General features: G+C 44.2%; 1 protein-coding gene across 1 annotated transcript; it reads right to left on the bottom strand.

Moving 5' to 3' along the window:
* Nucleotides 1-1,715: 1,715 nt before the first annotated feature.
* Nucleotides 1,716-19,910, bottom strand: EBPL (EBP like). The gene is made up of 4 exons (XM_045567155.1): nucleotides 19,680-19,910; nucleotides 6,692-6,761; nucleotides 3,758-3,896; nucleotides 1,716-2,266 (listed from the first exon to the last, which is right to left on the bottom strand). The coding sequence occupies exons 1-4, from the start codon at nucleotides 19,848-19,850 to the stop codon at nucleotides 2,026-2,028; spliced, it is 621 nt and encodes a 206-aa protein (XP_045423111.1). The 5' UTR covers nucleotides 19,851-19,910; the 3' UTR covers nucleotides 1,716-2,025.
* Nucleotides 19,911-20,438: the final 528 nt, after the last annotated feature.

The raw sequence follows: 20,438 nt of genomic DNA, 5'->3' as shown, positions 1-20,438 counted from the left end.
AGAAGCCCCTTCATGAGTTCTCCCCGCCACTACACCCACCTTCTTCCGCAAACGCAACCTCTATCCTGATTTCTAACACTATCGGTTACTTTTATCTGTTTTTGAACTTTACATAAATAGAATCATAGAATATGTATTCTTTTGGTTGGGCTTCTTTCATTTATCATTACACTTGTGAAATTCATCTGGGCCGTTATGAGTAGCAGAGTTTGTTAAGTTTCCTGTAGAGTGGTCCACTGTATGTATATACCACAATTTATTCATTTAGATTGTTTCCAGTTTGGGGTTATTATGAATAATGCTCCCACTTTGGGCCGGGCACGGTGGCTCACGCCTGTAATCCTAGCACTCTGGGAGGCTGAGGAGGGAGGATGGCTTGAGGTCAGGAGTTCGAGACCAGCCTGAGCAAGAGTGAGATCCCGTCTCTACTAAAAATAGAAAAATTAGCCAGGTGTGGTGGCACTTGCCAATAGTTCCAGCTACTCGGGAGGCTAGGGCAGGAGAATTGCTTGAGCCCAGGAGTTTGAGGTTGCTGTGAGCTATGATGATGCCATGGCACTCTAGCCCAGGTGACAGAGTGAAACTCTGACTCATAAAAAAAAAATGCAGCCACTTTTGTGCACATATTACACATTTCTGTGAGGTATACACATAGGAGTCACTGGGTTATAGAGCATTGGTGAGTTTTAGGGTACAGGTGCTAGACTAAGCTTCAAGGGATGATTCCCGGATGACCAGAGAGTGGGCCCTCCCGAGACAGGCACGACCAATGAGGCCCACAGACCTCTATCCACGATGTCTCTCAATACTAAGGGAGTTGAACAGTCGGTATACTAATGCTAAAACCCTCACATTTTCACAGCCTTACTTCTTAGCACAAAACAGAAAAAAGAGAGGAAAAAAAAAAACCACTCAAAAATCGCTTCTTTGCTCTCAGCCTCTAAATCTCTCAAATACTTCTGAAGAGTGAAATCAATTTGGCAACTGGGACCAGAGCCTAAACCCTCTGCAGGGTAAGGAGGCAACTAGAAGGAGAGTGGGACACACAGCTCTCTGAGACACAACATCCATCACAACATCCTAGGAGCCTGGTCTAGGTGCCAGGCACCGTTCTGGGCGGAGATGACATGTATAAGTTTAGGGCCTAGTAAGAAAGGCAAGCGCTGAACAAATGAATGTGAGTACCCGCTTCGCACCCACGACAGAACTCTCTCATCATCTCCCAGAACTAGTGTTTTCTGAAACAGGATGTAGTCATGTCTCCCTCTTGGTACTGAGGGTAAGTGTCAAATTGTTTCACTTCTCTCGATTCTGTAGAATGCTAGGGCGTGCATTTTGCATAGTAACTTTACATTCATCTTATTATTTCTCATTCTTATTTTTCCCTGCGTTCCTGTTTCCTGATTTACCTTTTATCATAATGTACTATGTGTTTCTGTAAGGCATCTCAAATCTTCCCCCCTTAAAAAAGGATAAACATAAATCAATCATCTATCCATGTGGGGACCCCAACATTTACCCGAAAGGAGTTAGCCCACTCACAAGTTCCTAATACTATTATTTTTTGTTGGGTTCACAAAGTTGAAAAAATACAAAGATGAAATAGAAGCATTCATTTCATTTCCGTTTTCACATTGGTAACCAAAAAAGACTAGTGAGAAGATTGTAAGATGAACTGACACCGTGTTCTTTTGGATAAAAAAATTATAATACTCTTTACAGTATTGTATGGTAATTGGCTTTACTAATGTAGAACAATTACTGCCAGCCATAAAAACATTTAACTAAATGTGTTATTATTACAAGTTAAAATCTGTTCTCTTTCCTATATTGCCATTCACTTGGAAAAAACAACAACAAAAACAAACAATGAAAACTTGCCACCTTATAACCAATTTGAAACAGGTTGTTCAGGAAAATATAAAAGGAACGTGTAGACTGGAATGTATTGCATTTTGGCAAAACAAAAAGTTTGATCCATTTTGGCTCATAAAGCAAGATAACAGGGTTTATGATTTTGAAAATTCACTGAAACTTTTTCCTTGAACTGGTTCCTTTCTGATGTATTTTCTTGAGTTCCACCCATGACTGCCACAGTAACAGTCCTGGGATCAGAACCCACATGCCATTGAAAAATACCAGGTAGACCCAATAGTAGAGCCAGTTGTCGGTGTTGAGGTTGGGGCTTCCGACAAGCCATTCTGGGCAGAAGGTCATCCAGTCGCCATACAGCTCGCACACGCACAGGGTGATCTGCAGGAAATGCCTGTTAGAGAGAAGGAAGCCAGGGATGAAACTGTGAGTGTGGCACAGCCTGGCACCCTGGATCATGACATCTTTTCTTTAGAGGAAGCATCAACACAGTCTTCACTACAGAAAACCTCTCTGAAGCTGGACCTCAGGTGTTGTGTACTGCTCCTTCCACGGGGCTAGTCATGAAGACTCAGTCTTTCCTCGGAGAAGCAACATTGCCCTTTCTAGAAAATTATTCTTAGAGTTAAATAAGGACTCTCAGGTATCCTGGCCTATTCTTGAGAAGATTTAGTAAGGTTACACCTGAACCAGCAAAGAGAGACCTGAATGTAAATCTTGCCATGAGCTACAATTTCACCCATCGTAAAAGAGGATAATAATAGCACCTGCCGCGAAGAATTTTGCGGAGATTAAATGAGATATGTAGGTAAAGGACCAAGCACTATGCCTGGCACACAGGAAGTGCTCAACAATCAAATATTATAAATATTTGCAATAATAAACACACAGGTGCACGTAGTAAATCTACATCCGTGGTCATGGAGCCAAAAATATGTCAAGGCACCAAAGAGAAATTTAATTTTTATGGCCACTTATCTCTATAAAATTGAGTGGAGAAAAGTGGGTTAAATGACCTTCGAGGCCTCTTTCAAATTTGAGAGTTTTTTTTTTTTTTTTTTTTCAATAGACGAGGTCTTGCTGCATTGCCCAGGCTGGAGCACAGTGGCTGGTCACAGGCATTGTGCTAGTGCACTATACAGCCTCGAACTCCTGGGCTCAAGCGATCCTCCTGCCTCAGCCTCCTGAGTAACTGGGATTACAGATGTGTACCACCACACCTGGCTCAAATCTGGGGTTTTAGGATGAAGCTTTAAAAAAGACTTCTTCAATACAATATAGTGAAAATTGAATGCAGTTGAGCCTACTAGACGTTGTTTTAGGGAATCACCCCAGGATAGCAATCTATTTACCCCATGTCAGTTTGTCCCTAAGAAGGAGAGAAAAGAAAAGGGAGGCAGGAGAGTTTAGAGTCTCTCAGAGTATGACTGATAGGATGGCTAATTTTTCATCTTTCTCCTCTCCATCCTCTGCCTGCCCTGTACCCTCCACAGTCTGCTTCAGAAAAGATTTCTTATTTATCTTGCATGTCCAGCTCAGAATTATATGTGAATTTACTTTGTGTCAAGTGGCATAGGAGTTTTCTAGAGTGATTTTGGAAAAAAAGGATGGAAATATTACCCTTTTATTCTCCAAAATCTTGGTGGCAAATCATCCAATGGTGTTAACACAGTGACTAGGCTGTTACTAAAATCATATGTCTCATAATTTTGATTCTGAAAAGTTGAAATTATCCTGGTGTCACTATGATCCTTATCTAATATCAAACAATTTTCATTTCTACTCTACCTTTTATCTAACAAATAAATGACCTACTCCAAATGTCACTTTGGTGTTGGGACAGCTAATGTTTCCCCTCTTTCCAGCAAGATAGAAGTGCACTTACCGATAATGTTTCTCTTTGACTATGGCATAAATGAGGGACAATGCCAGAAATCCATCCAGGACAGCGGTCAGAATTTCCACAGACACAATGGTTGGATCAAAATGAAGCCACCTTGCATCGGCTTTGCCATATTCTTTCCCTAAAGACAAAATCCATGTAGTTACTTAAATGGCAACCATTTTTGTGACAGTCAATGGAAATGACCTTTTTTCCATTAAGGAGGAGATAGGATCATCTCTCCACCACTGTCTCTCCATTCTTCACAATACCTTAGTGGGAGGTAAGGAGAAGTCTTGGGACTAAAATGCATTCACCACCTGACACACAGTAGTAAGAATAATATCAGGTTTTATTTGTACAATAATTTATAGTTTTCAAAGTGATTTCACATATACACCCTCCCTCATCCCTGCCTTGTTCATTATAATAGTAAAATTCTCAGTTAATTCAACATAGTCAGATTTTGCAAAGACAATCTTTAGTAATGATTTTGGTTGTGCCACTGCATTCCAGCTGGGGCGACAGAGATCCCATCTCTAAAATTAAAAAAAAACAGAACACCTGATGATCTTGGTAAATGCATTATAATTCCTTACTTCAAAATTTCATGATATAGTCTGTAAGTGTAATTTAGATGTGGGAAAAATTGTTATTAAGGAAACGTTTATTAAAAACATGTTTATCCTTCCCTTCCCTTTTCCCTTCCCTTTTCCCTTTCTTTCCCTTTTCCCTTCCTTTCCCTCTTCCCTTCCCTTTTCCCTTCCCTTTTCCCTTCCCTTCCCTTTTCCTTTCCCTTCCCGCCTGTTTTCTATTCCCCCTTTCTACCAAAAACCCAAATGCCATTTTGAGGAATTATCTCTCCACTATGATGTGGCCCTTGAAGGTTAGTAACCCACAAGTCCTGCCCTCCTACTTGAGAAACTGAAAGAGTCCTGGAAATCGCTGCTGCAGATGCTCCCTATCAACATTCTGGAATAGAGCAGGGGCAGGCATGTCACCTAGGACATGGAATTCTGAGCAAAGGGACATAGTCACAAGATTCTATAGCTCCCTCCCCTCCCCTCCCTTCCCTTCCTTTTTTCTTTTCTTTTCTTTTCCTTTCTTTTCTTTTCACCTGTTTCTATTCCTCCTTTCTAACAAAAACCCAAATGCCTTGTGGAGGAATTATCTCTCCACTATGATGTGGCCCTTATAGGTTAGTAATCCACAAGTCCTGAAAAAAAAAAGAGAAACATTTTATTTTATTTATTTATATTTTTAGAGATGGGGTCTTGTTCTGTTGCCCAGGTTAGAGTGCCGTGGCGTCACCATAGCTCACAGCAACCTCAAACTCCTGGGCTCAGGTAATCCTTCTGCCTCAGCCTCCCAAGCTGCTGGGACTATAGACGCGTGCCACCACACCCGGCTAATTTTTCTATTTTTCTTAGAGATGAAGTTTCACTATGTTGCCCAAGCTGGTCTCAAACTTCTGGCCTCAAGCGATCCTCCCACCTTGGCCTCCCCAAATGCTGGGATTACAGGTGTGAGCCACTGTGCCCAGCCAAAAAAACATATTTATTAATAACTGAAGAGAAATTCAGGGCTGAAGGGACAATAGGAAGAGGAGGGGCAGGAGAGAGTCTGGACTACAGACTCCCTAGACCACTGGCTAGGACCTGAGGCATCAAAAATGCTACTCATTTTGTTTCAAGAAGCGCTGACTGAAGCTGATTCAATCCTCTAGAAGTTTCCTAATACTAGTGGTGAACAGGAGTCCCCACACAGATCCCAGCTGGAGGAGATGAGATTTTAGACTCATGAAAGAAATGAGATAAACAATGCAAAATTTCAGAAGCAGTTATCTGAAAGCAGTTATCCTGAGCAAGGCAGTTTTATAAAAGTGGCAAATGGCCAAGAACTTGTGGCTCATGCCTGTAATCTCAGCACTTTGGGAGGCTAAGGTAAGAGGATTGCTTGAGGTCAGGAGTTCGAGATCAGCTGGGCAACATAGTGAGACCCCATCTCTACTTAAAAAAAAGCAGCAAAGGACACTACTGCATGGCTCATTTATTTGTCACTATTGACACAGTCCATGGTAGGTAGTTGATACTAATTGATTGAATGTTGATTGATTAGTAATGAGCATGAGCCAGCCGTGGTGGCTCACGCCTGTAATCCTAGCACTCTGGGAGGCCAAAGCGGGAGGACGACCAAAAATAGAAAAAAAATTAGCCAGGCATGATGGCACAAGCCTATAGTCCGAGCTACTTGAGAGGCTGAGGCAGGAGGATCACTTGAGCCCAGGAGTTTGAGGTTGCTGTGAGCTAGGTTGACGCCATGACACTCACTCTAGCCCAGGCAGCAGAGCAAGACTCTGTCTTTAAAAAAAAAAAAAGAGCATGAAGAAGATAGGGAAAACTTAACTAGATCTAGATATTAAATATATCTCTGCAGACCAGGAAATATTTTAGAAATTATCTACAAGACTGCAGACATATATGTAAAATAAAAAGAAAGTTGATATTAAAAAGTATGAAAAAATACCCAGTTTAAATGCTGCAAGGTCTTCAATCTGCACTTACTACAAACATTTTTTAATATTACATATAGCTTTACTGAGATGAAATTCACATGCCATACAACGCACTTGTTTAAAGAATGAGTTTTAGTATATTCAAAGATTTGAACCACAATGATCTAACTTAAGAACATTCTATTATGCCCCCCAAAAGAAACCTGTCTCCATGAGCAGTCATTCCCCTTTTCTCCCTGGCACCCCTACCCCACACCCAGCCCTAGGCAACCACTAAGCTATTATGCCTCTACAGATTTACCTACTCTGGACATTTCATATAAATGAAGTCATACAACATGTGATACAAGCATTCATTTAATTGACAGCCACACTTGCAATTAATCTCAAACATTCAAATGCAAATGTTTTTAATTACTTACATAAAGAAGCAATCAAGCCATCAGAATTTGCAATGTTTCCTACTAAAGACAAGTAGACAAAAGGGCCTTCCTAGAGAGAAGAAAATGAAGACATGCTCTAATTTAGCATCACAACCACATGATGGCACTGCAGACACATGGCATTGCACGGCAGCACCCCCTGCCCCCCACTACCCGGTGTCCACATGGGGTCAGCAGCCTGGGAGTACCACACCTGCACCCCCTTGTAGGGTTTGACCCTGGAGCTTGGCTACCTGGACCTTGGAGATGGATATGTCCAATGCTACTGTAGTAATTAATGTTATTTTTAATGATAGGTGTTATAAAATCAGAGGTGTGTTCTTATGTGGAAAAAATAAGTAAAAATTTTGCACAAAAAAAGAGTTTAACTGTTGTATTAAATAAAGTTCTAGATTAATCCAGGGATCTTAAATCTTTGAGAAGAACCTCACAGCAGTTCATTCCTTTTTAACCTGAAAACAAAAAAAATTCCAAGGTGTCTCTTAACAAAAATGGCAATCGATTGTCTACACCGGAGTTGAGTTACCGCCTCCTCCATGAGGGCAAATTAAGGAACATTTAAAATGGTTCCAGGCTACATTTTAGCATTCAGGTAATAAAATATCTGCAATTACATGTAATATTGTCCCATCACTGAAGTGTTTCTTTACCTAAGATGTCAAAAACTAGACAACTAGAAACCACTGGGATGTCTGATTGTCATGTTGCTCCTTTGAATACATTTTGCTGTTGGTCAATACTGCTTTTTCCCTCTTTGTTTTCTTTTCTTTTTTTTTTTGAGACAGGGTCTAGTTCTGTCGCCCAGGCAGGAATACACTGGCGAGATCATAGCTCATTGCAGCCTTGAACTCCTGGGCTCAAGTGATCCTCCTGCCTCAGCCTCCCATGTATGTCACCTGGAGGACAGGTGTGTGCCACTGCCCAGCTTTTTTACCAAAGTAATCTCCTATATGCTATTCAAACTGTGTCTCCACCTTCCCTCTGCTCATTTCTGGTACCACTTCCTAGAGGCTACCATTCTTAACCACACCTGTCTGTAATTCTGGTGATTACCTTCCTAACTCCTACTGCTATTTCTTTAGACTGCTTAGCATGAAAAATTATTTAGTTGATATCATTTCCCTTCTCCTGTCGTGTCCTTCCAGTTTTTTTGATAGCTACATTATTCTTCTATTAGTTATCCAAATTTGTAACTTAAGTAAGAAACTGAAAACCTCAGCTCACTCGCTCGCCCATGTTGTGCAACTGGACGTCCTACCATAAAAGAGCATGAGACCCCTCCATGCTCCCCACTCCCCACTTCCAACTCGCAACTGTCCACTTTGCTCGCTGAGATTCATTACATTTCCATTCCTCTTCTGAAAACATATTTGTCTTCCCTGTTTTATCTGTAAGTGGATTCTGCAAACTGATAAGCCGATTAACAGCATTTACAATTTTGTGACTGTGGAAATATAGTTCACTTCAGTGCGCCACGATGTCATTCTCTACAGATCCAGTATCTTGACTCCTGTGTCACTTCAGGACCGTGTTGCAAATGGAATATCCTTTCTTACTTCATGAATTTCTCAAAATCATGCTATATTTTAGTTTGCTTCGTATTTGGGCCATGACTGTCTTATAAGATATTTTTGTTTATCCTACAGTTTATAATAACCTTTCTTTTTCTTTCTGACTGAGAGAAGAAACCTCACTCTCCATCTCATGAGTATCTTTCAGCTTCTCATCCATTTTAATCGCTGTTGGCTTTAAAACTGGTTTATTTTGTCTTTTCTCAATGCTCTTTGCAGTAACTTAGCTGGTAAATGTGGTTTAGCTCAGCATATGTAAAAATTATATTCTTTAAAAGGGATTTTTCAAAAATGACATATGAGATGAATAGCGATGTTTTTTAAACAAATAAGTATGCCCCAGTCCACTTACTTTGCAACACTTTATTTTCACCAGCCAATATTTTATTTTTAGCACAGCCATAGGGGGAAATCCACACCACTTCCTTGGCTTGGCCTGGGAACTTTCTAGACAAAGCACGTCCACTGGCTCAGAGAGTAGGGGCAGTGGGGCTCGGCTGAATTTGACCCTCTCTAGGCTTCAGGCCATCTATCTGTAAGATGAAGGACTCCTAAAATTAGATTGTGGATCTCACTCTAAACCTAGATGTGACTTCCATTGGCAACCTCTTCAACTGGACCCATTAGCAAAACACGGATTCCGACACCAGGTGGAAAACCTTTGCTCAGAGGCAACTCTGTGAGTAGAGGCAAGATAGGGACCTATGAGTACGGAACAAACTTGTTCCCTTTTATAGCTACTTGTTGATGCTCTACTCATTTTTCAAACCCCAGCTCAAATCTCCCTTCTTTGAAGAAACCTTCCCATACCTCCTAGGGAGGATTAATGTCTCACTTTTTTATAATTCTCACGCTATTAAATTTGTGTATCTGTAATCACCAGCTGTCTGCTGGTTGTGGATCTCCAGCTCCTGTGAGATCATACATCTCTGGGGCCTGGAATATTGTCATCTTTATCCTAGAATCCTCAAGAATCTAGGATGATATTTTGTGTCCAGTGTTTACTAATCTTGAATTAACTGCAAGTTCACATAACAGATTACTTAAAAAGGATACCCTGATAAGGCTTTTGAAATGCACTATATATTTATTTTATTTTCCTTTCTTTTATTTTTCCACCCTTCCTTCCTTCCTTCCTTCCTTCCTTCCTTCCTTCCTTCCTTCCTTCCTTCCTTCCTTCCTTCCATTCTTTCTTTCATCTTTCTCTTGCTCTATCACCCTGGCTACAGTGCACTGGCGTCATAATAGCTCAATGGAACCTCAAACTTCTGCGTTCAAGTGAATCTCCTGCCTCAGCCTCTCGAGTAGCTGGGACTGCAGGCGAGAGCCACTATGCCAGGCTAATTTTTTCTATTTTTGGTCTCACTTCTGCTCAGCTGGTCTCGAACTCTTGGCCTCCAGCAATCCTCCCACCTCAGCCTCCCAAATGCTAGGATTACAGGTGTGAGCCACCGTGTCCGGCCTGAGATATTCTTTTGATATGAATGTCAAAGTTTTTTGGGTTTTTTTGAGACAGAGTCCCACTCTGTTGCCCAGACTAGAGTGCCGTGGCGTCAGCCTAGCTCACAGCAACCTCAAACTCCTGGGCTCAAGCGATCCTTCTGCCTCAGCCTCCCGAGTAGCTGGGACTACAGGCATGTGCCACCATGCCCGGCTAACTTTTTCCATATATTTTTAGTTGTCTGGCTAATTTCTTTCTATTTTTAGTAGAAATGGGGGTCTCTCTCTTGCTCAGGCTGGTCTTGAACCCCTGACCTCGAGCAATCCTCCTGCCTCGGCCTCCCAGAGTGCTAGGATTACAGGCGTGAGCCACCACGCCCAGCCTGTAAAAGTTTTAAAGTGGCACTATCGCCACTTGGTACTTGAAAGCAGTGGGCTAGTCTGCCCCACGGGCAAGATTAACCAACAATTCTGCTAAAGTCAAAGCATTTGGTGAAGCAGGGCAGAGGCCACTGTCATAGGAACTGGAGAACACGATCTGTCAATCCGTCATGGGAGCATGGGGTCTGCAGTGACTCTTAAATGCCTACTCCCTTGTTGCCTGGAAAGCTCCTCTTCGGCCTTTAAAACCCCAGTGAATCCTTCCCTCCTTGGTGCCACCTCTAGACCTGGACAGAGTTCTATTACTCGCCAGACCGCTCGACGGTGATTTGTTTCCCTGTCCATTTCTCCTACCTAAGGGCAGGCCCGTGTGTTGATTACATGCAGTAAACACCAAACACGTGTATGGTGAACTTCCATAGACAGCCCTAGGCGGATTCTCCAGACTTTGGACAGCTACCCTTGAATCCTGTAGTACTAGCTGGGTCACTTAATTTCCTAGTCCTCAGGCTTTGGGTTTTTCTGTTTTTTTTTTTTTTTTTTTTTTGCTATAGCAGAGATGAAATGGGTACAGAGGTGTGAATTACAAAGGTGCTTGGCTGAAACATTCACTACATGGAGAAAATGCTCTCATGAGATAAAAGAAACAGGACCGTTGCAGACATAGGGGCAGGTACAGTGGGTCAGTGCAGATCAGCACTGTCTAAATGGCAGGTCATGTTTTTCCCAAAAGGTGCAACAGTTCTACGCAGGGACACTGCCCTTGTGTTTTATGTAAAAAGGGAGCAGATCCACATTTGGCTTTTCTTCATAAAGCAGACTGTGCACCATTAGCAACTATTTGATTCTTCCCTCAAACAACTCTAAGAGCTTGTAACCCTTCCCCACACCATCAAACTTGTCTGGCCCACAGTGGCTCACAGCGAGTCCTGATGCATCCCACCACAGGATGGATGTTGAGATGAAAGTCAGGAAAAGCACACAGTGAAAAGCAGTGAGCAAGTCAATATCAGAGTTCTAGGTGACATCTCTGGAAGGTTCTGTGATTCTGGATTGGCGTGTTCATACCCTAAAGGAACTCACTAGGAGAAATGTAAATCAACAAACCCAGGCCAGGCATGATGGCTCACACCTGTGATCTCAGCACTTTGGGAGGCTGAGGTAGGAGAATGGCTTGAGGCCAGGAGTTTGAGACCAGCCTGGGCAACATCGCAAGACCCTATCTCTACAAACAAACAAACAAACAAACAAAAAACAACAAACATAGCCCCATCACTGTAGGCTGCACCATCTGCAGTTGGAACTCCATTAGTAATAGACTCAATGTAAAACTGAACAGATTAGGTGTGGGGGCAGAGGCCCCGGCTTCACAATGAGATCAGCTATTATGGCTTTAAAGATTCTTTGGGGGCTTTTGAACCAAATCTGCTCTAACCACACAAAGACCTACAATCAAAGCCACTGAAAACACTAGTTACTATTTGCCAAGGGCCAAAATTATCTGTAGAATTGTAGAGAATCTAGACAGTTCCTTCCATGAATTCACACTTTATGGTAAATGAACCATATTAAATTAAATAACCTATGTTAAGTGAACTATATAAAATGCTTTTTTTCTTTCCCCTTGAAATTATTTCCAGGCTCTGGGGCATGAAGTTTATATTAAATTGCAGAATAAATGTGGGAGGTTATTGGCTCCGAAAGTCTTTAACCACAGTGTATGGCCAAGATCCAGCCACGTGGAACTGCAAGTCAGGTTTAAGCTCAACAAGCACCCTGAGGATGTAAGGATCAGGTGAAAGGTGCCTGTACTCAGCAAAGGGCCACGTGTGGCGTGTTGTTATAACTGGGAAGGCAGGGCTTGAACAGGTGTAGGTGTGATATGGTTAAGCTTGAGCAAAAACAAGTACAACAGTTCTATTTCTTACATTCACTGCTACTCTCACCTCTCTGGGTTTCAGTTTCCTAATCGATAATAAAAAGTAGAGTTAAGCTCTTAATAAAAGTCTAGTGAATGAATAACGGAATGAATGAGTAATAAGCACAGTTAGACTGGATCTGCAAGTCCACCTTTGCTGGTCTCTCTTACTGATTTGCAGCCTTGAGCAAAGCACTCAGAAGACTTATTATCACTTATTTAAAGGACGGTGAGGACCCGGGGCAGAAACCCAGGTACAGTGTGTCAGCAGAGGGCCAGGTATCACGGGCCATGGGGACAAGGCCTGCTTAAGCCCCAGCACTTCCAGTGGGCATGGGCCGTGCATTCTACACCTGCCAGTGCCTATAAGTCAAGCTCACGGAGAGGACCAGGGTAGACTCCTTGAATGGCTGGGACATGATGACATTTTCAGGTACCCTGTCATTCCTATAATAACCTGAGAGGCAGACACCTACCCCTGAAGAAGCACGACCTGACTTTTTAGAGACAGACTTACTCAGTATGTAGGGGTAAAGTGACATGAGGTCCAGATCACTTCCAAATTACTTCAGCAATAACAAACTAAAAAGGAAGGGAGGGAGAGAAGGAGAAACAGAGGAAGAAAGGAAGAAAAAGGAGGGAGGGAGAAAAGAAAAAACGTGACAGAGCAAGTGCAGCAAAATTTGAAAATGCTGAATTTGTTCACATATACTGTACTAGTCTCTCTACATTTATGAGTGTCTGAAATTGTTTACTGTAAAACCTAATTTTTAAAAAGATAGACAGCAACTTGTCAAGTTAGAATGTGGCACCACTAGAGATATCCAGTCACAGAGCTTGCCATTCCACCTGTGAGAGGTCAGAGAAGGTGCTCCTGGTGTTTCTGGGCTCCAGACACAGGATCCTGCGGTCCCAGAGGCCCCCTGCCTTCACGTTTGTAACAGGCAAGCAGGAGGCTCAGACCACAGTGGATGATGGAAGGAACAGAGCGCCTGAGGTTCCAGACAGCCTGGGGCTTAAGTCCTCCCAGGACCCAAAGCAGCCGGGTGCCTGAGTCAGGATCAGCGTAAATGAACACAGGCAAAAACTGGCAGAGACCTGCAGCACATGGCAGGCAAAGCACACCACAAAAGCAGGTCATTTGCCACCCTCCTGCCCGTCAGATGCACTTTTATTAATATATCAAACAAACTGGTGTTTCTGTAGTCAGCATTACTGTGAGTCTCGTGATTACTTGAGCCTCAATAAACCACAGGGCAAACCTGGTTACCTTCTCTCTCCTGCCGTCTGCTTTCCTGCCAGGCAGATTCCTGAGTAACACACCAAGGTGCCCAGCCACAGGAGGCTCAGCATGCCCTCCCCTCCCCACCCATCCCCACACAGAGCAAACCAGGGATGCTGGCTTCCACCTGGTGTGTGGGGGTGCCAACACCCCTCAACTGTCAAATCACCTGCTCAAGGGAACCAAAGGGAATTTTCATATTTGAGTTTGGCGGCATGTTAAGGGTTAAAAGTAAGGAGAGCCCGTGATCATGACCAAAAGAGAAAGGAAAAAACTTGTTATTCATATTCTCTCTTTAATACCTGCACCCTCTTGGTAAATGAGCAGGCATTAAGAGGCCAGCCCTGAGTCCTCCCGGCTCTGGGCCACGCCGAGCAATTCTCTTGCTGCCCACGGGGGTCTGCGGAGGAGCTGCCCGGAGCTGCCCGGACCTACCGCTCACCGCGAAGGGGCCTTTCCTGCCCTCCTGGCCCAAGTCTGTGGTCCCCACGACACCTGCTGCACGCCGATATTTCAGCGCATTTTTCTTTGCTCTTCTGACATTTCTTCTGGTAGTGCACCTTGCAAATTTAAACTTTTCAAAAATATTATAAAAGTGACACATGCTGAAAGTTTTTAAAAGAAACTCTACAAAAACGTCCAAAGGAAGGGATAAAAGCCTCTCTCCCTCCTGACTCCCAGTCTCATCGCCCCGAGGCAACCACTGTTAAGTTCCACGGTAGCTTCAAGCCGTTTTTCATGTTTATATCAGTATGTGGTTGTAAATATTTAAAATACTTTCTCCCTGCTATTAGTTTTTCTACTATTTACCCGGAGAGTGCGGGGGGGAAAATCCATGGTGCTTATCTATTCAGAACGTTTTTGGGTGCTGGGGACCGCGGCGGCCGCGGGAAGGGCCCGGGAGCTGCTCCCGCCGCCACCTGCAGGGGGCGCCGCGCCCGCGCGCGGGGAAGGGCCCGGGCGGCGCCGGGGCGCGCGCGGGACGCGGAGCGCCGGCCCGGGAAGCCCGTCCTCCCGCGGCCTGTGGAGACCTGCAGTCCGGGGTGCCCTGGCCTCAGTGAGCAACTCTGTGGGTCGGAATCGACTCCTTCCTCGGGGACCGGCCGTGTTCGCATCCCCTGAAAACCAGGAAAAGGAGAAATTGCTGAGAGGAGAAGGAAAAGGCGTAAAGATCCAGACCGAGGCGCGTGAGGCGACAGTGACATTTCTGAGGAGCTGTCACCTCGAGGTGGAGATGAAGAACAGTGTCAAACGGGAGCTGAACCCTGAAGCGGTTGCCCGCCACTTGCTCAGGAACCCGGATGCCGCGGTCGCCCCGTGAGAATTACCACAGAGCCCGTCGCACGTGGGCCTGGCGCGGTGCGGGTGCCCGTGTCCGCGGGGACCTCGGCAGGCCCAGCCCAGAGGATACGCGTCACGCTGCCAACGGCCTGGCCCCGCCGGCTTCCAGATGGGCTAAACCTACTGTCCCTCCAAGGCAGCAAAGCAGAATCAGAGAAGCACCGCATCAAAAATGGGCCAGCACCCTGATCTCACGCCCTGTGCTCACCATGGATGGACATTGGACATATGGGGACATCAGCCTGAACTGCACATACACGCTGAATTCTCCGTATCTGCCATCTTCAACTGTCAACACACCCGGCCTTCCGGGGCGTCCTGCTCAAGAAGTACCAGGCTGGAGATCTGACAGCCGGATTATCAGCGGACTGAAACAGTCCAGATCCTATTTAGCCTCTTCCTCCATTGGAGTTCGTTGGAAAAAACAGAAAAGCTAGCTGTCGTCTCTAGTACTTGGCTCATTCTCATCAACCAAATCGAACATTTGTATCTCAAGCAGAAATAAAGAGGTGTTGTGTTCTTTAAAATCAGGCATAAAAAATATTTAAAAGTTCTGTAAATTAGGAATTTGGTTTAAAAAATACAGGAAAATTCCTATTGGATGCTCTAAAAGACGGATTGAACTATATTTAATTGAGCTGCTAACAAAATCAGCTTAAAAACCAAACTGTATCATGGCAAATAAAATTAAGTAACAAAAGGCTACTCTTATTTTTCTCTTAAGATGCTCCAGACATCTTAACAAGCTATTTTATAGATTTGAAGACAGCTATAAGTCAAAGCTCAGATAAAACAAATGATTAAGCTGTGCTAGCTACTGCTACCTATAATTATTAATAAATATCTGATTTATAGACAATGCTCAACTTACTCATTTTGATCCTTTAAGAAAAATTTAGCAGAACAAAGCCTTTATAGAAATAAAAACACAAATTAAAGCTGAATTTGTATCTGAATGTATTTGTGAGGGTTTTTTTTTTAGTGTGTTTCAATGAAGATCCAGAGAAAATAGCACAACATTCATTGTCAAGAGTGGGAGAATGAAGTGTGGTAAGAATAGAATCAGTACGTAAATCCTGTCAACATTTATTAGCATTTTCAAATCTGACTCACAAAACCTCAGCCTAATCAGAGTGGATTTTTCCATTTCATGGCAACGGCATACATCATTGCTTCCAGAGGGATCAGCTGCTGCAGCCTCCTACGGCCCCTCGAGCACAAGGCTTTAGTGGCTTCATAAATGTATGCTGCCCAGCTGTCATCTGCTTAATGAGACCACGACTTCCATTTGATGGAACCTGCACCAGCAGCCGGTTGTCCCCTAATGTTCACAGTAGACCATGCTGATCTCTCTCAGAACTGCGGGGATCAAACAGTCACACGAGTTCTATCATTCCTACAACATGGCAGCTTAGTGTTTAATTCAGGACTTGAAAAACATTTCTCCCTTTTTAAGAATATATCCTGCTGAGAAGGTTTGTTACTTCTCAGATTAAGGATATGAAAGGAAATCTTCCAAGGCTCATCTTAATTGGACACATACATCATCACTTAGTACACAGGGATGGGATGAAAATTAAAAGCTAATCCAAGTACGGAATGTAAAGAGGAGGAATGACCAAGGGGACAGAAGAGAAGATTATGTTTACTGAACTCTGCTAAATGCCAGGCACCCTACATCCTTGCTGCTCAAACACAGTCCATGAACCACACCCTGGGCATCACCTGGGAGCTGGTTCCCAGTGCGATGCTTGGCCGATCCCTGGGCGATTTGTGTGTACGTTCAAGTTTGAGAAGCACTGTCCTAAGTTATGCAGCTTTATTTAATCCTTATAACTCTTTGAAGAAAACATTATTTCCACATTGTACAGATGAGGAAACCAAGACAGAAACAGTTATCCTTCCTTCCCCTCCTCATTACAGAAAGGATTTGCAGGGGGAAAGGGCTCACTTCCCAGCTGACAAACAGCAGAGCCAGCATTCGAGGTGCATCTGCTGCACCCCAAAGCCAAGATTCTTTCCACTTTCTCATCCTGCCCCAGGCTTTTTGCATGATGGTCAGAACCCCTCTAAAACAGCATTTAGTAACTGGCACTGCATTTAAAAATGCAACCTGTGGCATGTATAAGGGTGAGTGACAAGTTTTAGTCATATACATCTATCAGGATGATGAAAAAAAAAGACAAACAACAAAATACAACGATACTAAGTGCTGATGAGGACCTGGGGCAACAGCAACTCTCCTACCCTGCTAGTGGGAATGCACAATGGCACAGCCACTTGGGAAAACAGTTTGGCAGTTTCTACTAAAGTTAAAGAATCCCACTCCTAATCCTTTAGCCAGGAAAAATAAAAACATGCCCAAGGACCTGTAAGCACATATTCATAGCATCACTATTAATAAGAGTCAAAAGCTAGAAACAATCCAAATGCCTATTAACCGGCAAATGGACAAATTGAGATAATCCACAGAATAGACTACTACTCAGCAATTTATGTTAAATCAAAAATTATATATGATTGGATTTTACATAAAATCCAAGGAACAGCAAAACTTTAAAGACAGAAAACAGGTTGGTGTTTGCTGGGACTGGCAGTCAAGATTGGGATTATCCACAAAGGGGCATAAGAAAACTTTAAAAAGCCAATGGCAGTGTTCTATCTTGTGATTGTGATGCTTACGCTCTGCACAATCAACAAAATTCATCAAACTGCACAAAAAATGGGTGAGTTTTATTTTATGTAAATTATAACTCAATAAAGCAGGGGGGAGGGAATTTAGAAAAGTGGCTGGTTAGTACATAGACTATCTCAATAGCTTTCACTATAGTAACAATAACCAGCTAAAATACAAGGGAGAAATACAAAATATAAAATATTTAGAAATAAACTTTAAGAGACTGTAACAGAAGATTTAAACAAAATGAGATCCATCTAGTTCAAAGGGAAGACTCTATATTATAAAGATAGATATCACTTATTTATTTATTTATTTATTTATTTATTGAGGCAGAGTCTCACTCTGTTGCCCAGGTGAATGCTGTGGCGTCAGCCTAGCTCACAGCAACCTCAAACTCCTGAGCTCAAACAATCCGCCCACCTCGGCCTCCCAGATTGCTAGGATTACAGGTGTGAGCCACCACGCCTGGCCCATTCATTCAATATTAATAAACACATGAATAGCTCCTAAAAACCAGGCACCATACCAGGCACTGGAGATAGAGGAAGAAAAATAAAATAAAATAGTTAGAAATTGTCTTTAGTATTATGAAGAAGAAAAACAAGGGACTGAGATAGTTTCTCTGGCTTCCTACTACAGAATAACAATTCAAATTCTTACCTATCACCTTTCCAGTTGGTCCTCCCACTTCTTCTTTATGTAAACCCTGTGCTCCAGTCAATCTGGACTTCAGGATGTTTCCCAGGCATAGACAGACATATCCTGCCTCCTACTTCTGGCCATGCCTAGAATGCTATGCTTAGATTGCAGAAGGGAGAAAAACCCATGAAGCACCAGTGCCTAGCACACTCATAGTGACCTCCGAGCATGGTGAGTCACGATTTATTTCTTCAGGTACGCTGCCACAGCTCCTACCAGGTGCACTGGAGGGAAGTCAATCTGCCCTCCCCTCTAGCCACATGCATCTTAGACTTGGAGAACTCAGGTATGGTGTATTCAAATGGTGGAACACTTGGCAGTGGGGGACAGGTAAATGGCACAATATAGGGCTGTGTGGGGGACATTTCCTTCACAAACAGGTGGTGGGGGGCTGGGGAGCAGAGCAGTGACTCCACATACCAAACCACACCTCGTAGTGCCACAAATGAGGCTGTGTGTCCTGCTACTTGTAACAATCTGTGCTTGAAAAGCAGACAATCTTAAAGTAGATGGTGAACATACAGGCATGTATTTCAGTATTTTCACAGCTTTTTTGTATGTCTAAAACATGTTATAATACATTTTTCTTTAAGTGGGCCTAGCAACCTGTTTACCTCCCCTGTTCATTGGGAGACCTTGTGTTCAAGTGATAGTTTAAAGATCAATTCTATAAATAAAGGAGTTGAGAGAAATTGTCACTGTCCCTTATCTCCATATATTGATTATTAGAAAAGAAGGAATTTCATCATTCCATCAACACCAGGCACCTGCAGACCCAGATGATTACCAAAAACTTTGCTTGCTTGCTTTCTCAATACTAGACTTTGGCTTCACATTAGCCACGTTTGTTTAGATTTAAGATTTAAGAAAGGTCAAGTTTGCAAAAAAAGATTTGTTTTCACACTTTCTAAAAAACTAAAAAGGTGTATGTGTGCGTGTGTGTGAGGGTACTTCAGTAGAATTCCCTTAAGTGCAGCTCTCCTGGCTATTTTATAAAATGGGTTGAATTTTTAAGGCTATATGTTTCCTAAAGCCTGGAGTGATTAAAGAGCACAAACTTTGGAGCCAGACGAAACTAACTCAGAATCAAGCCAGCTGTGTGGCACTGGAAAGTCACCTAATGTTTTTCAAGATTAGAAATTTTAGACTTAGCAGTCAATGTGCATAACACTTTAATGTGTAGATTCGGGTTTTTTTGTTTGTTTTTCTTGGTCCAGGCCTCGGACTTTGAGCAGTTGCCTATCACCTTTCCTTACTCCCTTTGGGACATTTAAAAACGATCTTCACTCTCCGTTTTCAGTTCAACATTTATGTGCTCGTTACAAAGACGACGAAGCCAAGGTCCTCTTCAGTATCTCGCAAAGTACCATTACCCGTACGGAATTTTTTTCAAGTTTGGTGGAGGACTCGGCAGCGCCAGGCAAGCGGCGCTCTGCGCACAGATTTGGGAATCAGAACTCGGAGCACGGCGACATCTGGCCCAAGGCCACGAGCGCCGCGGCCTCCAGGTACCTCCCGGGTCCGGGCAGACTTCCCGCCTCAGGGGAGTCTGGCCTCACCCCCGTCCTCTCCCCCCGCACTTCCCACTGGGGAGGGAGGATCCCAGGGAGGCAGCGGCCGCCCGCGTTCTCGCTGCCCGAGGCGGTGGCACTTACCAGCACGAAGTGCACCAGGGCGTCGTAGCAGAGCCAGGCGAGCGCCCCGCGGTCCGCCGCCCCCCGCCCGCGGCCCAGGTGCAGGCCCAGGGCGCAGCCCGCCGCCAGCAGCGCGGCGCACAGCAGCAGCGAGCCGCCCGGCGCGGCCTCCAGCCCCCACGCGGGGCCCATGCTCGCCGCGGCGGACGCCGGGCCCGCGACCGCCAGGGAGCCGAGGAGCGCGGGGACAGACGAGACGGACCCGGCGGGGCCTCGGGTACGGGGCGGGGCCCTCCGGGGAGGGGCGGGGCTCCAGGCCCGGGCGGGCGAGAGCGAGGGTTCCCTTCCCGCCTTGCCGCCCCGCCGGCCTGCAGAGTCCAAAGGTTTTGCCGGCTCTCGGGGGTGGAGGTTAGAGACGAGGAACGTGCTCGCAAACTCGCTCAACCGCCTCGACCAAACCTAGTCCCAAACCAAGCCCATAGGGCTGGTAAGAGGACCACACTTTTTGATGCAGTTTGATTTTCAGCAAGGCTCAAAACTTGAAGCCACAAATTGAACCCCAGATGGTGGAAATGTGGCCAATAGACGAGGGAGAATTTTAGGGACAAAAGGTTTGAATTAGGCCCTTGCAAGTCTTGCCAGAGAGGTGCGAACCAAGAGTGTTTCCAGCCACCAGTAGGCTTTTTAAAGCCCTTGTGGCCGACTCTGGCAATATTTCCATCTCTTAAAAATACAGAAAAGCAGCACAAGTATGGGGAGAGGAGCAATAAGTCATATTGG

The sequence above is a fragment of the Lemur catta genome, chromosome 13 (assembly GCF_020740605.2).
Source record: "Lemur catta isolate mLemCat1 chromosome 13, mLemCat1.pri, whole genome shotgun sequence".
Lineage (NCBI taxonomy): Eukaryota > Metazoa > Chordata > Mammalia > Primates > Lemuridae > Lemur > Lemur catta.
The sequence above is the reverse complement of the archived record's forward strand: the minus strand, read 5'-3'. Positions and strand labels throughout refer to the sequence as shown.

What these genes read in the sequence shown, in the direction of transcription:
- EBPL (XM_045567155.1), bottom strand. Translation starts at nt 19,850, where the DNA reads ATGGGCCCCGCGTGGGGGCTGGAGGCCGCGCCGGGCGGCTCGCTGCTG. An exon ending in CCCTGGTGCACTTCGTGCTG is followed by an intron (nt 6,762 to 19,679) that starts GTAAGTGCCACC and finishes TCTTCTCTCTAG; the next exon opens with GAAGGCCCTTTTGTCTACTT. An exon ending in TGGCTTGATTGCTTCTTTAT is followed by an intron (nt 3,897 to 6,691) that starts GTAAGTAATTAA and finishes TTTTGTCTTTAG; the next exon opens with GGAAAGAATATGGCAAAGCC.